This window comes from Megalobrama amblycephala, linkage group LG11, assembly GCF_018812025.1.
Source record: "Megalobrama amblycephala isolate DHTTF-2021 linkage group LG11, ASM1881202v1, whole genome shotgun sequence".
Taxonomy (NCBI): Eukaryota; Metazoa; Chordata; class Actinopteri; order Cypriniformes; family Xenocyprididae; genus Megalobrama; species Megalobrama amblycephala.
Window position 1 is genome coordinate 29,133,567 of NC_063054.1, and position 18,083 is coordinate 29,151,649.

General features: G+C 36.4%; 1 protein-coding gene across 9 annotated transcripts in view; it reads right to left on the minus strand.

The window, feature by feature from the left end:
* The window catches only part of enah (ENAH actin regulator), a 108,027-nt gene that overhangs the window by 25,638 nt on the left and 64,306 nt on the right, over positions 1 to 18,083 (minus strand). For all 9 annotated transcript variants that reach the window (XM_048207301.1, XM_048207299.1, XM_048207298.1 and 6 more), the window contains exon 4: positions 4,113 to 4,185. In XM_048207301.1, the coding sequence (XP_048063258.1) occupies positions 4,113 to 4,185 (73 nt within the window). The remainder of the gene's footprint in view (positions 1 to 4,112; positions 4,186 to 18,083) is intronic.

Sequence of the window (18,083 nt, forward strand, 5' to 3'; positions counted from 1 at the left end):
TAATTCATCATCTGACAGTATGCAGATGCCCTGATGGCTGTTTATAAATGGCTGTGAGTAACCTGCTTCTCATTCCTTTCTTCTGCTCTCCTTCTCAGCCGCATTGTATCAGGTTTGCATCACGAGATGACATCAGACAGTAAGTATGCACCAAGTTCCATTGACTGCAATAGCTAAATATGGCTATGGGCCGGCACACCACAGCCGGCCGGGTGGGCGGCAGCAGGCCAACTCCATTACACGAACTCAAAGACATTCTTTCAGAGAATATGAGCCCTTCACTTTTTGGCAGATCTTTCACAGACAGAGGAAAATATCCTTATATGGAGCATTTCCACTATATGTACACTACAACACCTGGCTGACGAACACAATCTGTTAGAATGTATGAATGACGGTTACAACTTCCTATAAAAGGGATCGTTCACCCCAAAATTAAACTTATGCCATTATTTACTTACCCTCATGTTTCTGAAAACCTGTATGACTGACTGTGGATCAACAATTAAAATTGATGCCTGAATTGAGTGACTCTTAATCTTAATCTTAATTTTAATAAAATAAGAGGGATCATACAATATGCATGTTATTTTTTATTTAGTACTGTCCTGAGTAAGATATTCCACATAAAAAAATGTTGATTACATATGGTCCACAAGACAAAAAAAAAAACGCCCCGCTCAAAAGTTTGTGAACCCTTGATTCTTAATAGTGTGTGTGGTTGCCTGGATGATCTATGACTGTTTTTTTGTTTTGTGATGGTTGTTTATGAGTCCCTTGTTTGTCCTGAGCAGTTAAACTGAGCTCTGTTCTTCAGAAAAATCCTCCAGGTCCTGAAAATCCTTCAGTTTTCCAGCATTGTTTGCATATTTGAACCTTTTCCAGCAGTGACTGTATGATTTTGAGATCCATCTTTTTACACTGAGGACAACTGAGGGACTCAAACACAGCTATTAAAAAAGGTTCAAACATTCACTGATGCTCCAGAAGGAAACACGATGCATTAATAGTAAGGGATGAAAACTTTTGAACAGGATAAAGATGTTCAAATTCTTCTTATTTTGTTTAATTTTTTTTTTTTTTTTTCATTTAGTACTGCCCTTCGGAAGCAACAGAAGACACTTAAATGTTTGCCAGAAGACAAGTACAATATTCCTTGATCTTCACACCCCGATGTTTTAAGTATAACATATAAATGTTATACTTTGGATTCATTTTAAGCAAGCAATACAGTAATTTTTAAACAATAGTTGAGTTAAATAAAACTACTCAACAAACACAACCGCAGGGTTAAAACAACCCATTCGCTGAGTTTGTCCATTTTCAACCCAACTTGGGTTGTTTTTAACCCAACATTTTTTAGAGTGCAGCATGAAAGCATATTTATGGTAAAATGGGGTCTAAGTTGGTGTTCTACCACAGCTTATGCTGAAATTGGGTCCAAATTGGGGTCTTGGGGCACCCTATGGCAAAACCGAGAGTACATTAGAGAACATTTTGTGATAGATATTGGTTCATTTTCTTTGCAATATAAATTCACAAAATTTACAAAGACTCTGTGACCTTCACAACAGTAGAATATAAAACAGAACAATCACTTCACGGTACATTATTTTTGAAAAATAGCCAGTTTTGAAGGGAAGGCCAGAGCTATTAAGCTCTCCACAGCATCTACCCATATGCAAGAGAGTATGCAAGCACTGTCCGTCCCACACTATTTTAATAAATTCAAAAACACAGCCATGATGTGAACACTTGACACAAATGATTACAAATCAGTATCGTGTCTGCAGTGTACTGAATCAGTGTACACTCCTCAGGCGCTTTACTATGCCGTTGAGCACGTCTGTGTGGAGCAAAAAAAGACAGCCAAACAATGTTTGTTATGCAGGACGCGCAGCGGTGTCCAACGGCGTCCTCGCCTGGCTTGCAGCACGCAGGGAATACACCAGTTAATGTTTAACAGGCTGCAAGAGCTCTGCAGATAAAGCCTATGAAGATTTGACATCTCTTCTGTAGCAAAAAAGTAGGACATGACCAATGCTGAGTCACCATCAAAAGACTGATATCATGTTCAGTATTCTACAGAGCGTCCTAGACTCCTTTGGGTACGTCTCATGGAATTATGCATCACTGATGGATAAACACTCATGTAGCAGAGCTGTAGAATATTTTACCTACTCTACATCTCCATCTCCATCCATATATACGCACATTTTAAGCCTTACTGCAATAAAATCCAATAAAGATGCAATAGCTGCATCAATAGTATGGTATTATTAAAGTAGAAAGAAGAATCTGTCAAGCAGGTTGTAAGCTTTGAGCATGTATACTCCAGTCAAGCAGCCTCAACCTTGACTGCTGCTTCCTTTGGGAACTCATTGCAGAAAAGCTTTTCATTAACAAGACCTGGGTGAGTAACAGCCTCCGTCATCCTTTGAAGTCCACAGAAATCTTGATAAAAACATGCTCATGAAAAAGCGAATTCAGAGCTTCAAAGTGGGGATTTAACTGAACTTAGTCCAACAGACATTAACATTACATTGCTGCACTATCTGTGTTTGATTCTGCAGTGTGAGGGTTCACCTGGTTCATATTCTCACCATCACACATGCAGATGTCAACTCTGGATCTATGAGTGCACGTGTTCTTCCATAAGGTGGAAGTTGTTTTGTGTTTAATACATCATGGTGTACCAAGCCATTTTCCCCAATAAACTACACTGTAAAAAAAAAAAAAAGAATTGTTGGTTTAACTTAAAAAAGTAAGTTACCTGGTTGCCTTAAAATGAGTTCATAGAAATAAAAAAAATTGAGTTAATACAATGAAGGCGATTGGTTTAAATCAACAGAAACTCAAAATAGTTAATTTGACAAAATAAAAAATGCGATCAATCATGAAAATCATTTTTTACAGTGTAATTTTACACCTAAAACCCCCCCCACAATTTTGGCAAATACACTAGCAAGGCCAAAGATAAGTCCAAGATTACTGTTCTATTGGGAAAACAAATAAGAGCCCATGAAACAAATAAATTACTCATCACACCTTTAAATGATGAATAAGCATCATTTGAACTACATGATCTGAAGGCTTTTTGTTTTATTTAAAAGTGCCTTAGAATTAAAAATTGAATTTTCCTCAGCATAGTTAAATAACAAGAGTTCAGTACATGGAAATGACATACAGTGAGTCTCAAACTCCATTGTTTCCTCCTTCTTATATAAATCTCATTTGTTTAAAAGACCTCCGACGAACAGGCGAATCTCAACATAACACTGACTGTGATGCAACAGTCGGGATCATTAATATGTATGCCCCCAATATTTGCATATGCCAGCTCATGTTCAAAGGCATTACACAAGGGCAGCCAGTATTAACGTCTGGATGTGCACAGCTGAATCATCAGACTAGGTAAGCAAGCAAGGATAATAGCGAAAAATGGCAGATAGAGCAATAATAACTGACATGATCCATGATATCATGATATTTTTAGTGATATTTGTAAATTGTCTTTCTAAATGTTTCATTAGCATGTTGCTAATGTACTGTTAAATGTGGTTAAAGTTACCATCGTTTCTTACTGTATTCACGTGTATTCTGTTTTCATTTTTAAACACTTGCAGTCTGTATAATTCATAAACACAACTTCATTCTTTATAAATCTCTCCAATAGTGTAGCATTAGCCGTTAGCCACAGAGCATAGCCTCAAACTCATTCAGAATCAAATGTAAACATCCAAATAAACACTGTACTTACGCGATTAGACATGCTGCATGACGAACACTTTGTAAAGATCCATTTTGAGGGTTATATTAGCTGTGTGAACTTTGTTTACATTTGTTTACATTGTTGAGCATTTAAAGGGGCCGCAGCATGAATCGGTGCATAGTTAATGATGCCCCAAAACAGGCAGTTAAAAAAATTCATAAAAAATCTATGGGTATTTTGAGCTGAAACTTCACAGACACATTCAGGAGACACCTTAGATTTATATTACGTCTTGTAAAAAAACGTTCAATGGCACCTTTAAGCTGAATGAAACCCTTCTTCACATCAAGACCTATTTGTACCGTTTACTGCAGTCAGTGTCTGCAACTTTGGCATTTACCTTCTCTGCACCTCCAGTTCCTCTGGTGAAGGGCCATTCTGCACCTGAGGGGTCTGTCTTGGCAACTGGGGGCCTGTGGAAAGAGGAAAAATCTGAATTAAGCATCAGTTTGAAAACTAACGGTAAAGCACTAAGGACTTTTAAATCTGATCAATAATGTAAAGTGCACTGGACAGGCCCCAAAAGAGTAACAGGAGAGAGAGAGAGAAACATGGAGCGCTGGCTGCAAGACACATCGATCAGGTGTGTTGGACAGCAAGAGTTAATTAGGACATTTTATATCAGGGAAAGGGGAAAAGATTATCTGTAAAAAGAACCCATCAGCAATAGTTCAAGTCACTGTGCATTAAAAAAATATCTAAGTACCAAAACAGAGTCAGAGCCAGGCTGAAAGTGGGCATTTGAAATGTCGATAATGTAGATAAAGTGACAAACACATAAGATACTGGGAACAAACCACTTTAATGATTGGCAGACAAATAATTCTTAGGAACTGGAAGTCAGAGGAAGCCCCTTCCTTTCAGGAATGGGTAGCAGAACTAGGTAGAGTGGCTGCATGTGAAAATATGCCTTATAAACCGACGGACAAAACTTATTTTATAAGAAATGGTGCAGATATTTCTCTTATTTGGAAAAGGGGCAGTAATAATTATGTGTGAGAAACATGTTCACAGTATATATCATTATTATTCTCCTTTTCTCACCAATAAATGCTGGAAGTTATATTTTTTTGTATTGAATTATATAGCCAAGTTGTGATCTTAAGCTGTAGTTAGGGATTTCTTGTGTGGGTGGGTGTTGATATCGGGGTGAAAATGTTGAGTTTGTACAGATGCATTATGCTGTAAGTGCCTGAAAATCACTAAAAACTGTTAATCTCACAAATGCATAACTGTAAAACCAAATAAAATAAAATAATAATGCATTTAAAATAAATAAAACATAAAAACAATCATTATATTAACATATTACTAGAGTATGTTATTTATATTAATATTAGAATTAATTATTATTGTCATTATTATCATCATCATCATCAGTTAAAATTATATTTATACATTTCTTACAAGAAATTCTTAAATAATACTAATATTTAAAAAGAAAATACCCAACTAAAATTAAAGAGGATGTATGATTTTATTTTGTGATTTAACTAACATGACTGTATTATCAATGCCAGCCCCAGAAAGACTGAATGATGACCACATGCCAGGAATATATCATGTAGATGGAAAACCGAGCCTTGATATTGTCTTATTTTGGGTACAGAGGCCCTGTTACTTTTGCCAGGTTGGATTTGAAAGCTTAGCACGAATCCAGGACAGGTCTCTGCCGTGACACGATTGACTGATCGATCAATGCAGCATTGTGCAGGCGAGAGGTCTGTTTACAGAGTCTGGAGGTAAGGCCCTCTCTGCCGCTCATTACCAGACTACATATGCCCTCCGCCATTTCCTGTTTATTTGCTTCACACAGCAGGGCATTGCAAAAACAAAACTTTTTTTATACTTTCACCTGTTTAACCTGTTCCTTTCCTGCAGTTTGATCATTTTGGTGGGGGAAGGTAGTCTAAATAGCCACATAGCTAAACTATTTACTACATAGCAAAATGTCTGGTCCACATTGGAGATTTGAGACCTTCTGTCCAACATAGGAACAACAGTTTATAATTTGTTTAGTTTTTACACGTTTCGCATGGATTTATCTGAAAGGGATTATACTACAATAATAAAATGTAAGCACTAATATAACAAAACAAAATATTAAACATAAAACACATCAAAACATCAAACATTTAACAAACATAACAAAATCACACACAAAAAAAAAACAGTAAACTAAACAAACAAACATAAAACCTAAGAAATAACAACATAAAAAAAAAAAAAAACATAAAACCATAACAAAATCAATATAACATTTAACAAAACACAGCATGACAAAAAACATAAAACAAAACATTTAATATGAAACACAAAACATGAAACAACATTAAACCATAACATTTAATAAAACATAACATTAAAAACAAAAACTAAAAACATCATAAAACAGCAAAACATAAAACAACATAAAACATCTGTCTTGGGATAAAGTGCTGTTTTTTTTTTTTTATCAATATGAAAGTTGGAGCAAAGAAGATGCATGGAATGCAATGCACATCGAGTAACAAAGTTAAACTTCACCTTAACCAGAAACGAATGTCTTGCAGAACACGTTAATTGGATTAAACAAGTCTGAATGTATACCTCTCCCTACAGCACAAGACATTATAGCTGAGCCATCTGGACAAGCCAAGCAGTAATCAAGTCATCTGTCAAATCTAATCTAACATTACAGTTTTGTGCCCCCCTTTAAGAAAGCCAAACGTTCCTGATTGTCCATGTTTGTGTAACCCACTCTACAAATTCCCTTCTCAAATGTTCTTTGTCTTTAACACATAAAACACACCTACGCTAGCCTTAATGTGTATGTAAAAGGCCCTGTTACATAAGCAAGCGCCATCCATTTCTCTTCCTTCCTTGAAACAGAAACAAACATTACTCTTAAAATGTGTTGAGCTAATCACAAATTATCAAAGCCAAAAACAGATCATATCTAATGAGTCAGCAGATTTAGCCACTCCAGATACTGAGGTCAAATTGTACAAATATTAACTTGATTGGTTATTATGGCTACTTTATAGAGATTTTCAAGTGCAATGACTGCAATTTGAAATTCTGACACAAAGGCAAGCATACTTGGCCCATTTAACCCGGCCAATCCGAACAGCACTTTAAATGCTGGCTCTGGCCCAAAAGCACTCAGTGTCAGCTTTAATATGAACTGATCCTCCTTCAAGCCAGTTTGGTAATGTACTACCATTAGATCACACACTGATAGCATAATGTCCTATGTACTTCCTATTCTACAAACATGCACAAATAATAAAATTAAATATAATATACATATTGTAATACAAATTAATGTATTATTTTTCATTTTATAATGTTATTAATTATAAAAATAATAAAAGAATATTGGATGCATAATTAAATTGCATTTGTGTATTTGCGCCACTTAGCTTTCTGATTTAACACAAACATTAGTCAAACAACACCAAACAGAGGAACCAAAGATCACACTCAAACATCAGCTCCATTTCTACCTATTAAATGGACCATTTACAAACTAACATAAAGCTAAAGAATCTGAATAGCACCTACATGAGAGGAGGGAACCACCGAGCCTCTTCTGACAGCAGATGTACTGTAGAAGTCCATCCTGGTCTTTAGGTGCACTTGTAACAAGTGCGTTAGAGCCGTTCGCATCAGCTCCCAAACTGCCATCAATGACTCCATGAGATCTCAGAGAAAGCAGCATGTTGTTCTGGCTATTCTCAGGCAAACACTGCTGTGGTAAAATAAGACCGGACCAATAGGCTGGCAGTTAGACGTTAGACGCTCTGCCACAACATTCACAGAGCAGGATGTGGTCCACTTATTGCACTTTCCGGACCTGATCAATTATTCATGCCTGGATGGGCGAAGGGTAAAGCGGTCAATGTTACAATCACATCACAACTATTACAATTAGGTGGGTGGAGAAAAACCATGGAAGTATTTACAGGCTTAACCCTTTCGAGAAAAGCAGAGTAGATACAGAAGGACTGAGACTGTGCCTCGGAAACCTAGTGAGCTACCTACAAATGGACAACTTAAGATATACATTTCAGAAAAATTGGAAACAGAAAATGTTTTCCACACGATGGATCAAATGTGTCTCAGGACGTCTCTTTAAGCACTCACAGGGAGGTACATATCTTGTCTCAAAAGCCACAGGACCAAATAATGGGCTTGAAATCAAGTTATCGGATGATGTCACCAGCAACTAATAGCCACAAATACACTGGGCAGCTTTAATTTCAGAGTTGAAGCATCTCTAAAAATCCACAACACACATTAGGACCACAATAAGACCACTATGAGCTTAAGGGAGGAAAAATAAACACTGCTTCCCTCTGAAACTTGATGGTGTTGCTGTTAGACAGCGTTACAATACTTACTATATGTACTACACAAATACTAAAATATACGATATATAAATATATATCATACTAATATATAAAAGAATATTGTTATATTTATTTTAGCATATTTTTTGCACTATTTATTATTCATTATTCTCTAACTCAAAATCTAAGGAAAAACACAAATATTAGTCATAACTTGCTGGATTGTTCAGAGCTTACAGTGAAAGGAATAGTTTCGTCATCATTGTGTCGTTCCAAACATGTATTACTTTCTTCTGTGGAACGCAAAAAATATATTTTTAAGATTAATTCCAGGTTCTACGGCAGAACGCAGAATTATTATTGGCCGGATCCTGCGTCAGCATCACACACGAGTCGTGCTGCTCAGGTGGACAGCGTGGGCCAAAACTGAGCCGACGTTCTGATGTAGAACCTAGAAGCGCTGGACGTAAACAGCGTAGGAGAATGACACAGAAGAGAAGATATTGTTGAATAAAGTCGCTATTTTTTGTTTCATTTTTGTGAACAAAACGTATTCTCGTCGCTTCATAAATGAAGGTTGAACCACTGAAGTCACATGGACTATTTTAACGATATCTTTAGAATCTTTCTGGAACATGAAAGGGGTGGTTAAATTGCTGTCTATTGAGGAGTCAGAGAGCTCCCGGATTTAATCAAAAATATCTTAACTTGTGCGAAGATGAATGAAGGACTTACGGGTGTGGAACGACATAAGGGTGAGTAATTCATGACAGAATTTGCATTTTTGGGTGAACTAACCCTTTAAGATCTCTTTAACAGCCACAGTAACCCATAAATACCCTAGGTGTGACAAAGTAACAGAAACAGAAAGCAGCTGATTGACAAATGTCCCATCGCTATCATGGCTGGTCTGGACAAAAATTTATTTACATGGAAGTAATAGTGGAGCAACTAATTTATGATCGTTTAAATCCCTAAACCTATATGAGCAAAAGTAATTGGGATGTTTCCCTTAGCAAGCACATTAACTGTGCCCAAAGGCTTGCCAATCGGTCCAGGATTGATACACCACCTGTTCTTGAAAGACAAGACAACTTTTGTTTTACAGCAACATTTGGGAAAAACAAACATCTGACACACAGCCTCATTACCACACCCTGATGCTGTCACCTTGTAAATACAAGACACAAATCCCCTTTTCACTCATATGTGTCGCACAAGCTTTCCAATTAATTCCACAGTTGTGGTTCCGCAAATGGGAAATTAGAGTCAAGGGCTGCATAATTTTAAGATGAGGAAGCAAATGATTACTCTTCTAGCTCTAAACAGATTCTGATTGGATAGTGAACAGGTCAGTGAACCAGTTAAATGTGATATTAAAGCAATTTACATGAGTCAAAAGAAATGTTGTATGTCAACGTACACAGAATCAAGGTTTCTGTCTTAGTAGTAGAAAGCTCAAAAAGTCAAACAAGACTATCTGGTGTGTTTGCAGACATCCTGGGATATAATGATTATGGTGTCATGAATTTGGCAAGTGTCGTCTCTCAGGGCTCCAAGTCAGAGACCGAAAGTCTGGTAAGAAATGGAACAGGGACCTAAACATAGTAGCAGATATCTGGTTCTACTTACTACAAACTTGCTTAAAATGTTAGTCCATCTAGTTACACAGTCTATCATGTCCACATAGATATGATAACCTCTAATGTACAAAATAAAACCAAACCAAACCAACCAAAAAAACAATACAAAATAAAACACAAAGTACTACAAGAAATGGAACTGGGACCTAAAGATAGTAGAAGTTACTGGGTTCCCTAGATCAGCTGTTTCATCCACAAGGTGTTGATGTTTTCAGTGTTCTGCATTACCCCAGAGATACTAAATAGCATCACCTGATCCCACTTCAGCTCTGGTATGGGGGGCAAATGAATGCAGTGGCAGGAATGAGCTGCAAAATCATTGAGGGGAGGCTTTTTGATGCAATGTTGCCTAATAAAAGAAGCTCTGCTTGGAAACAGTTCTGCCATTTGTAGTCTAAATGAAACAAGAACACACTTTTGATTGCAAAACAACCCCACCTCTGAATATGTGCAGAGTGTAAACAATCATATTTAGCACTTCTGAAATAAGAAAACAAGACTGCTTTTATACAAAGACATCCTGTAGAACCGCTGTCCATATACAATGCAACTTTTGTTGAGATAATGGACATCTTTACAGGCTATTGTCAAGCTTCATTACATTGTGTAGACCATCGCAAACACGTCACTTATACTTCTGACAGAAAATGAAATGACATTGGAAAACTGTATTATCTTGGAAAGGCAAATCAAAAAGAGAGAAAAAACCTACAGGATAAGCAAGACTGAGAATGTGAGAATGGCTGGTAAAGGAGTGAAAAGACTGACTCAGCACACAGAGCTAAAACAAGCACACATTTCACTGAGAAAAACACAACAGCTCTTGGATCATTATGGACAATCTGTTTTAGACATTTAATGGTTTTCCGTGATAAACTTGGCATGGCTGTGCTGTTAAACCTCAGCAAAGGAGTGTGGAGAGGTTAAGTGGTTTGATTAGGTGAAATCTGTCAGCAGTCACAATTAACATACCTGTATTTTGGTTTGATATTCAACAAATTCAATTTCAGAATTAAGTTCCTGTCAAAACTTGCAAATTGCTATGAACTTATGCTACGCTCAAGCACTCATGGGAAGATCACATTTACGAGTTGAGAAGTCATAATTATGACATTAGGTGTGTGCAAATAACTTTAGTCAAAGTAAGATGATGATGTACCTTTATTTGCATAAAATCCAACAAGAACTCCACATCTACAAAATTATAAAAATAATGCGAAAAGAATGGTGCGTTTTTGCTTTATGTTATTCAATTGATGAAGGTACTGTAAATGGAATTGTTATACATTTTATTGTAATTGCACAATACTATGGTATTTTGTACATGCAAATTATTTTATTGTAAACAAAAAAAACAAACAAAAAACATTTCATTCATTTTAACAAATTTACCATTAATATAGATGCTGCATCCTTTGCATCCGACATGTTTGCTCACTGACGCCTCAACTCAGAATCTCTGGACTTAACGAAAATCCAGTTTCCCCACTCATAATTATGAGTTTTTGGGATGTTTATATGTGTTCAACTCATAAATAAGCTCTTCCCGACATGACTTGAATGCACCATTAAAGGTTAAGTAACTCTGCGCCACTAGTGGCAGCAAACGGAAGTGCAAAAATAATGACCGTTTCAAACGTCATTGGTCAGCCAAACTGATAATCCTGCCATCAAACTCATGCAATTGGTTGAGTCTATGAATAGTACACTTCAAATCAAGCACTACACATTTGCATTTTGCAGCTAAAGTGTTAATAAAGCTAAATATTTAACAAACATATTAAACATGTTACATTAATTTCATTGGTGCTCAGAGAGATAATGCCCATTTCTAAAACAGAATATGACAAGCAGGCAATCAGCATGTCAACTACTGATCCAGATTTTTACAAAGATCAGATTTTTTAGATGTGTCTGTACATCTAAATGTTATATTTTGCTTTATTCATATCCATTTTACTACATACCATAAGCACATTACAGTTTATCAGAACCCAAAAGTGACATCCTGGAAAAGAGTTGTACCTGACTGCCCCTGTTGGGAGTCTCTCATGGTTAAAGCCCCTTCCCTCCCCATCAAACTCACTCCTCAAGATGATCTCAGTGCGGCTGATCTTCTGCGGGAAGCGGTACACTCTAGGGGCTGGCATGATGGGCAGGTGCCTGCAGGCCTGCCTTTCTGATCTGATGCTCTGAACCCAGACCAAGTCCCTCTGGGAGAGTTGTGGTAGAGATATTGAGCTCTAATGTTGTTTACCTGAGTCAGATTCCAACAAGAAAAATTGAAGAATGAAACTGTATAACTAAGCTCAGAACTCGAAATGAAGCTAGTTCCAAAGCAACAAAGCTAACCTGCAGCCTTGAAGAACTTAAGAAGTGGCAAGACGAGCTCTGCAGCTATTTAGAAAGCTGTAGAGGAAACCCTTCTGCATCGAGGACTACTAAGAGTCTGGGGCAAGAGAATGATCTCATCGATAAAAAGTGTTCGGGGCTGACAACGTCATCTTTCCCACCTTGGCTGTTGGAGCAATTGGGTGGTCATGTGGTACCAAGAACACATACCAGACACGGGGTCCACCCCACCCCTTTTCAAGCCATATTCAGGCTCCACAGCCAGAAAAACAAACTCTTTTTGGCTCAGGAATGTTCTGCCCTGCTATTTCCCCTCAGAGGAACCATGTCTCAAAAGATAAACACCTGTCCTGCCAAACTGTGAAGACCTTCATTTAGACCTCTAGACGCAGACGCAGCAGGCTCCTGGGGGTCTACAGTTGAACGGGGTGAAAAGCCTGCTTTGTTCTGACATGGATGAGCTCATGCAATCCCACATATTTGACGACTGTCAACGGGTCATCACAAGACAGTATTTATACACAGAAAGGTGGCACAAAACCTTAACTCATGACCTTGACACATGTTGTGGTGTAGGCAGGATGCTATATGGAAGCTAGTGACCGATACCTAAAATTAGAGCGCCATTTGATAATAAATGATCACATGTATTTGTTATAACAGTTACCATTCACAGTTTCTGTGAAACAGACCAACTTTTCTGACTATACAAAGTTATTTTTCCTGTGCTTCTAGTTTTCCTACCAGAATTTTCCTTCCTCCATCTTTCCATTTCAGAAGTGATGAAATGAAGGTCAGGACATGTGAGCCATCTAGACTTCTACAGATCAGATTTTTCCCATTTTAGGTAAAAAAACAAAACAAAAAAAACACTGGGTATTAATCTGAAAACTATATAAGGGGGGACTTCTGGCTTAAGAAGAGCAGAGATCCTTATTATTACTATACACTGCCATTCAAAAGTTTGGTATCGTAAGATTTTAATGTTTTTAAAACAAGTCTCTTATGCTCACCAAGGCTGCATTTATTTAATAAAAAAGAAGAAAAAAAAAAAAAAGTTTTATTGTGAAATATTATTACAATTTAAAATAACTGTTTTCTGTTTGAATATATTTTAAAATGTAATTTATTCCAGTGTTGGCAAAGCTGAACTTTCAGCATCATTACTCCAGTCTTCAACGTCACATGATTCTTCAGAAATCATTCTAATATGCTGATCTGCTGCTCAAGAAACATTTATTATTATTATCATCATCAATGCAGAAAACAGTTGTGTACAATTTTTTCAGGATTCTTTGATGAATAAAAAATTCAAAAGAACAGCTTTGTAACATTATACACTACCGTTTAAAAGTTTGGGGTCAGTAAGATTTTTTTTTTTTTTTTTTTTTTTTTTTTTTTTAAAGAAATTAATACTTTTCTGCAAGGATGCATTAAATTTATCAAAAGTGACAGTAAAGACATTAATAACTTTACAAAAGATTCTATTTCAAATGAAATGCTGTTCTTTTGAACTTTACATGCATCAAAGAATCCTGAAAAAAATTGTACACAACTGATTTCTACTGATAATAATGTTTCATGAGCAGCAAATCAGCATATTGATTTCTGAAGGATCATGTAATGATACTAAAAATTCAGCTTTGCAAACACAAGAATAAATTACATTTTAAAATATATTCAAACAGAAAACAGTTATTTTAATTTGTAATAATATTTCATAATATTACACAATTTTTATTTTTTATTTTTGTATTTTTAATCAAATAAATGCAGCCTTGGTGAGCATAAAAGACTTCTTTTAAAAACATTAAAAATCTTACCAATCCCAAACTTCTGAATGGCCTTACTCATCAGGCACATTAATCTTGTTTTAAAATCTTGTTAACTTTTATTTTTTAGTGGAAAGAGAGACACATTAAGAATTGCACAATACATTGGCACCACATTAGTCATCAGCTTAATTGCTTGGTATCTGTCAATATTTGATGTTATGCATACTCATTTCCATTTGATTTTTCCATTGATTTTTTTTTTTTAGTCATTTATCAGTTATCGGCCATAAGATGAACATAATTATTGCCTTATTGTATCAGCCATACTATTAATATCTCGATTAAAATATCTTAAGAGAAAAGTTCAGTTATGCCAAGGAGATTATTTAAGTAGAGCACAAGGTCTTTTTCCTCACTGTGATTTCAAGGCGTGAGAAATCAAACTGCTTCAGCTAAGCCAGGGTATTGGATGAGCTTAACCAAGAGCAACTAAATTACCCGACTGCTGCCGGCCCGTCAGCACTACAACAAAATTCACATCCGAGTCCTAAACCACAAACACCTGCCTGTCTGTGCCAGTAAGCAATCATTCCTTTGTTCACACATTCCTAGCAGTCATGTCAAGGTGGGAGATAAACAAAAAACAACAGTGAAGAAAGTTTACAATAATTATACTCAATTTACCCGTGGGAAAGATAAAAGGTCACACTTCTCATGTATGCTCCTCAGGCGGATTGTCTGGTTTGGATGGTTTGATTTCTCAATGAGAAGCATGTTTATACATTTACCTCACCAATACATCAATCAGCACATCCATCACATATATATAGTCCATGTTGCCAAGAGCTCGGCTGTCTGCCTTGCAAGAGCTCCTCATTCATGCTGGCAACAGCATTTATATAAAAACTCACAAAATCTCACACAGTCCATGGCTCCAGTGTCAGGGTAACATCACCCTGGCATGTGACTCTGTGTTGCACATTACACCCGACTAAAATTAGAAGACACGTTCTAGGGGTTTGGAAAAAAGGGCCTTTGATTCTCCCGGACCCCTCAACCAGCATATATACGTCCCTTCAGGAGGCTGGATGACATACTACATATAAAACTATACAAAATATATACACAAATGTCTTTAAAGAGGATCGCCATTACCTAAACTTCTGCTTTTACAATGGGATGACACACAACAACAAAAAGGCACAAACGGGTCACAAACATTCCGATCAGGCCATGTAAACATACTACCCGATGTGATGCTCCAAAAATACAAACACAGCAACTAAGAGTCTTAAAAAAAAAAAGAGATGACTACATTGTTATTCCACCTGAGTCTGTGTTTAGACACAGAGTAAAAGACAGTGGATCACTTTCTGGGCTCAAGGCATGTGGTATTTGACAGGTATTAGCCCACCTCATGAAAACAACGGCTGACATGATTTAGTAACAAGTCTGCCTAGCAACACTGCAAGTCCCTGTACAATCAACAGGGGGCGCATTTTAATTTTATGAGTCTTTTTTTTTCTTCAGCATGAGTATGCCAAGTGTGTTAATAAATAACATCAAATAGCCAAGAGCTAAATTGTTTAAAACAAATCAATTGTTTTTTTCCCCCCGCCAGTGCCTTAATTTTCTAAATTACTTGGATTGTGGTTTATTCAAAGTATGTAAATAAATGAGTGAAACACAGTCATGAAGGATTTCAAGTTCAAAAACACAAATACTGTAATTTGACGAAGTGTGTTGCCAAACAAACGTCTACAAATCTCAAAGCCCTCAAACATGCACCAAAGGTTAACTGCATCTTGACTGAACTTCATTCAGAGCTTCAGTAAAACACACTGCAAACAAGTTCACTTAGAGACCTGGATACAGACTGCAGTTAGTTAGATGGCTCTAACAGAACTGAGCGCAGCCATTTAGCCCTACTGCAGCTGTACACAGCTTAATGTTGACAATGGAGTGAATTAAGGGAGAGCCAATTACGCTTTCCTGTTTTGGCTCAGTCGTATGGGATCCTACTACTGAATGGTTAGTGCAGTTTAACACACTCTCCAAAATCACTGTCTCCATGCCAGGTACCTACAGGCATTAGCAAATTCAGCAGAGATAGAGTAGCGCACACAACAGTGTTGAGGAGTGATGTTACAAACGTAACATTTGTTAGGTAGAGTGACAGTTGCTGAGTGGTTTTCAAAATAGTTCATCTTTTCCAGTTACAAGCTGCTTTTTCTAAAATCACAGCATTACTGTATCTTCTCACACTGCATTTCACATTTTTAACCCCTTAAGTAGTTCAAACAATTATTTACAGATTTCATTTGCTGAAGCAAAATTAGCAGTTAAACGCTGCTATTCAGCACTATATATTACAATTCAATATTATAAACTACTATTTTGTAGTTTTATTAGTTGCATTTTATATAGACACACACTACTGCTCAATTTTTTTTTTAAGAAATTAATTCTTTAATTCAGCAAGAATGCATTCAATTTAAATGTTTTATAAAGTTTTTATAACATTTTTAATGTTACAAAAATGTATATTTAAAAAAAAAAAAATCCAATATTCAGCTTAAAACAAGGTTTCCAAAATAATAAAATAATAATAAAAAAAATGTAGAAAAAGTAATGGCTGCTTAAAATTCAGCTTTAACATCACAGGAATTAATAATTTTAAAATATATTAAATTAGGGAAAAAATTTATTTATTGTAATATTTCACAACACTACTGTTTTTACTGCATCTTTGATCAAATAAATGCAGCCTTGGACATAAGACAATAAAAATAATGTAGGTAACTACTGTATATACAAAAAAAATTTATATTGCATCCATAAATAGATTAAGTGTAGTTAGCTATGTTCTGTTATTTACTTGTAGTGTATCTAAGTATTTTTAAAAAGTGCAGCTTGACTGTAGTCAACACTGGCACAAAGCACAACTAAATGTAAACCTAGCTCTTAATAAGAGAGTAAGTGGACGAGTAACGAAGGAGGAGAGGACGAGAGGGATCAGATGTGAGAAGAAAGCTGCAAGGCAGATGAGAGGAGGGAGAAATGAAAATCCCAAAGGCGAAACTTCTACGTTGAAGACTCCTCTCCCCCAAGGCAACAGGAGATGAGCAGACATTTCTCCATGTCTGTGGGGTCTGTGAGTCAGATTAAAATGAAAATTTACAGAAAACAGCATTTTACATAGTTAATTCACTGTTTTTTGGATTTTGGACTGCTAGGATATCCGCACATCAGCAAAGTATGCATAATTAACATCGCTTTGCATAATTAACTGCCGTGCTATCAGGTAATTAATAGACAGTAATAAGGCCACAGAGTCTGAAGCTTCCTGTGGTGATAACAGGAGCCCAGCGCAGTCACAAGATAAATTTCCATAGCAAGATTAGTGAGACAAAGAAGTGAAGGTCATGGAAAATGGCAACAGTAACAGTTTCTGCATTGCTTGAATGAATATTGTCTCACAAATTCCCTTTCTCCCTTCTCAGATACATGCATACAACAAAAAGAACTGAACTGTGGAAAATACAGCAAACTCTCTACTTTTACACAAACTGTGGTGGTAAAACAAACTCTAAATTTACAGTAAAGAAAGAAATGCTGTTCAGCAAATTCCAGGAACACAATAGAGTGGATCAAATGAATCAGTGAATCGTTTTCTAGAGCTGGTACATTTGGATGCATCATCCTAACTCACCAAATGAATCACCAACTATTTGATGGAGGGTACATCACAATCAACTCCCTAGCTTCCTAGGTCGTGAACCAGTACACAAGCTGGCACTGGAAAGGACTCAGTACCCTGGATCGCCAAACAATGACACACTGATGACTCTGTTTCCGGGACATGACAGCATCCTCATTGAACATCATCATATGGGTATTTATGAACAGCAAGAACTGACATCATTATTACATTATTTAAAAAAAAAATATTACATTACATTATGATAAATACTTTGCTTGTGCATACTTACATATACGTGCAACATTTCAGTCATAAATAAATTATAAATGTTAGCTAGATTATGTTCATTACCCGTCTATTGATGTACTGTATGTTTATGCTGACATATTTAAAGTGTATATTCAAAAAAAAGAATCTTACGAGTGACGTTATGTTCCCTTAACATAACGACACTCCCTTAACCATGTGATTTGTTCCCTTAATCGTGTGATTTATCCTTAATCG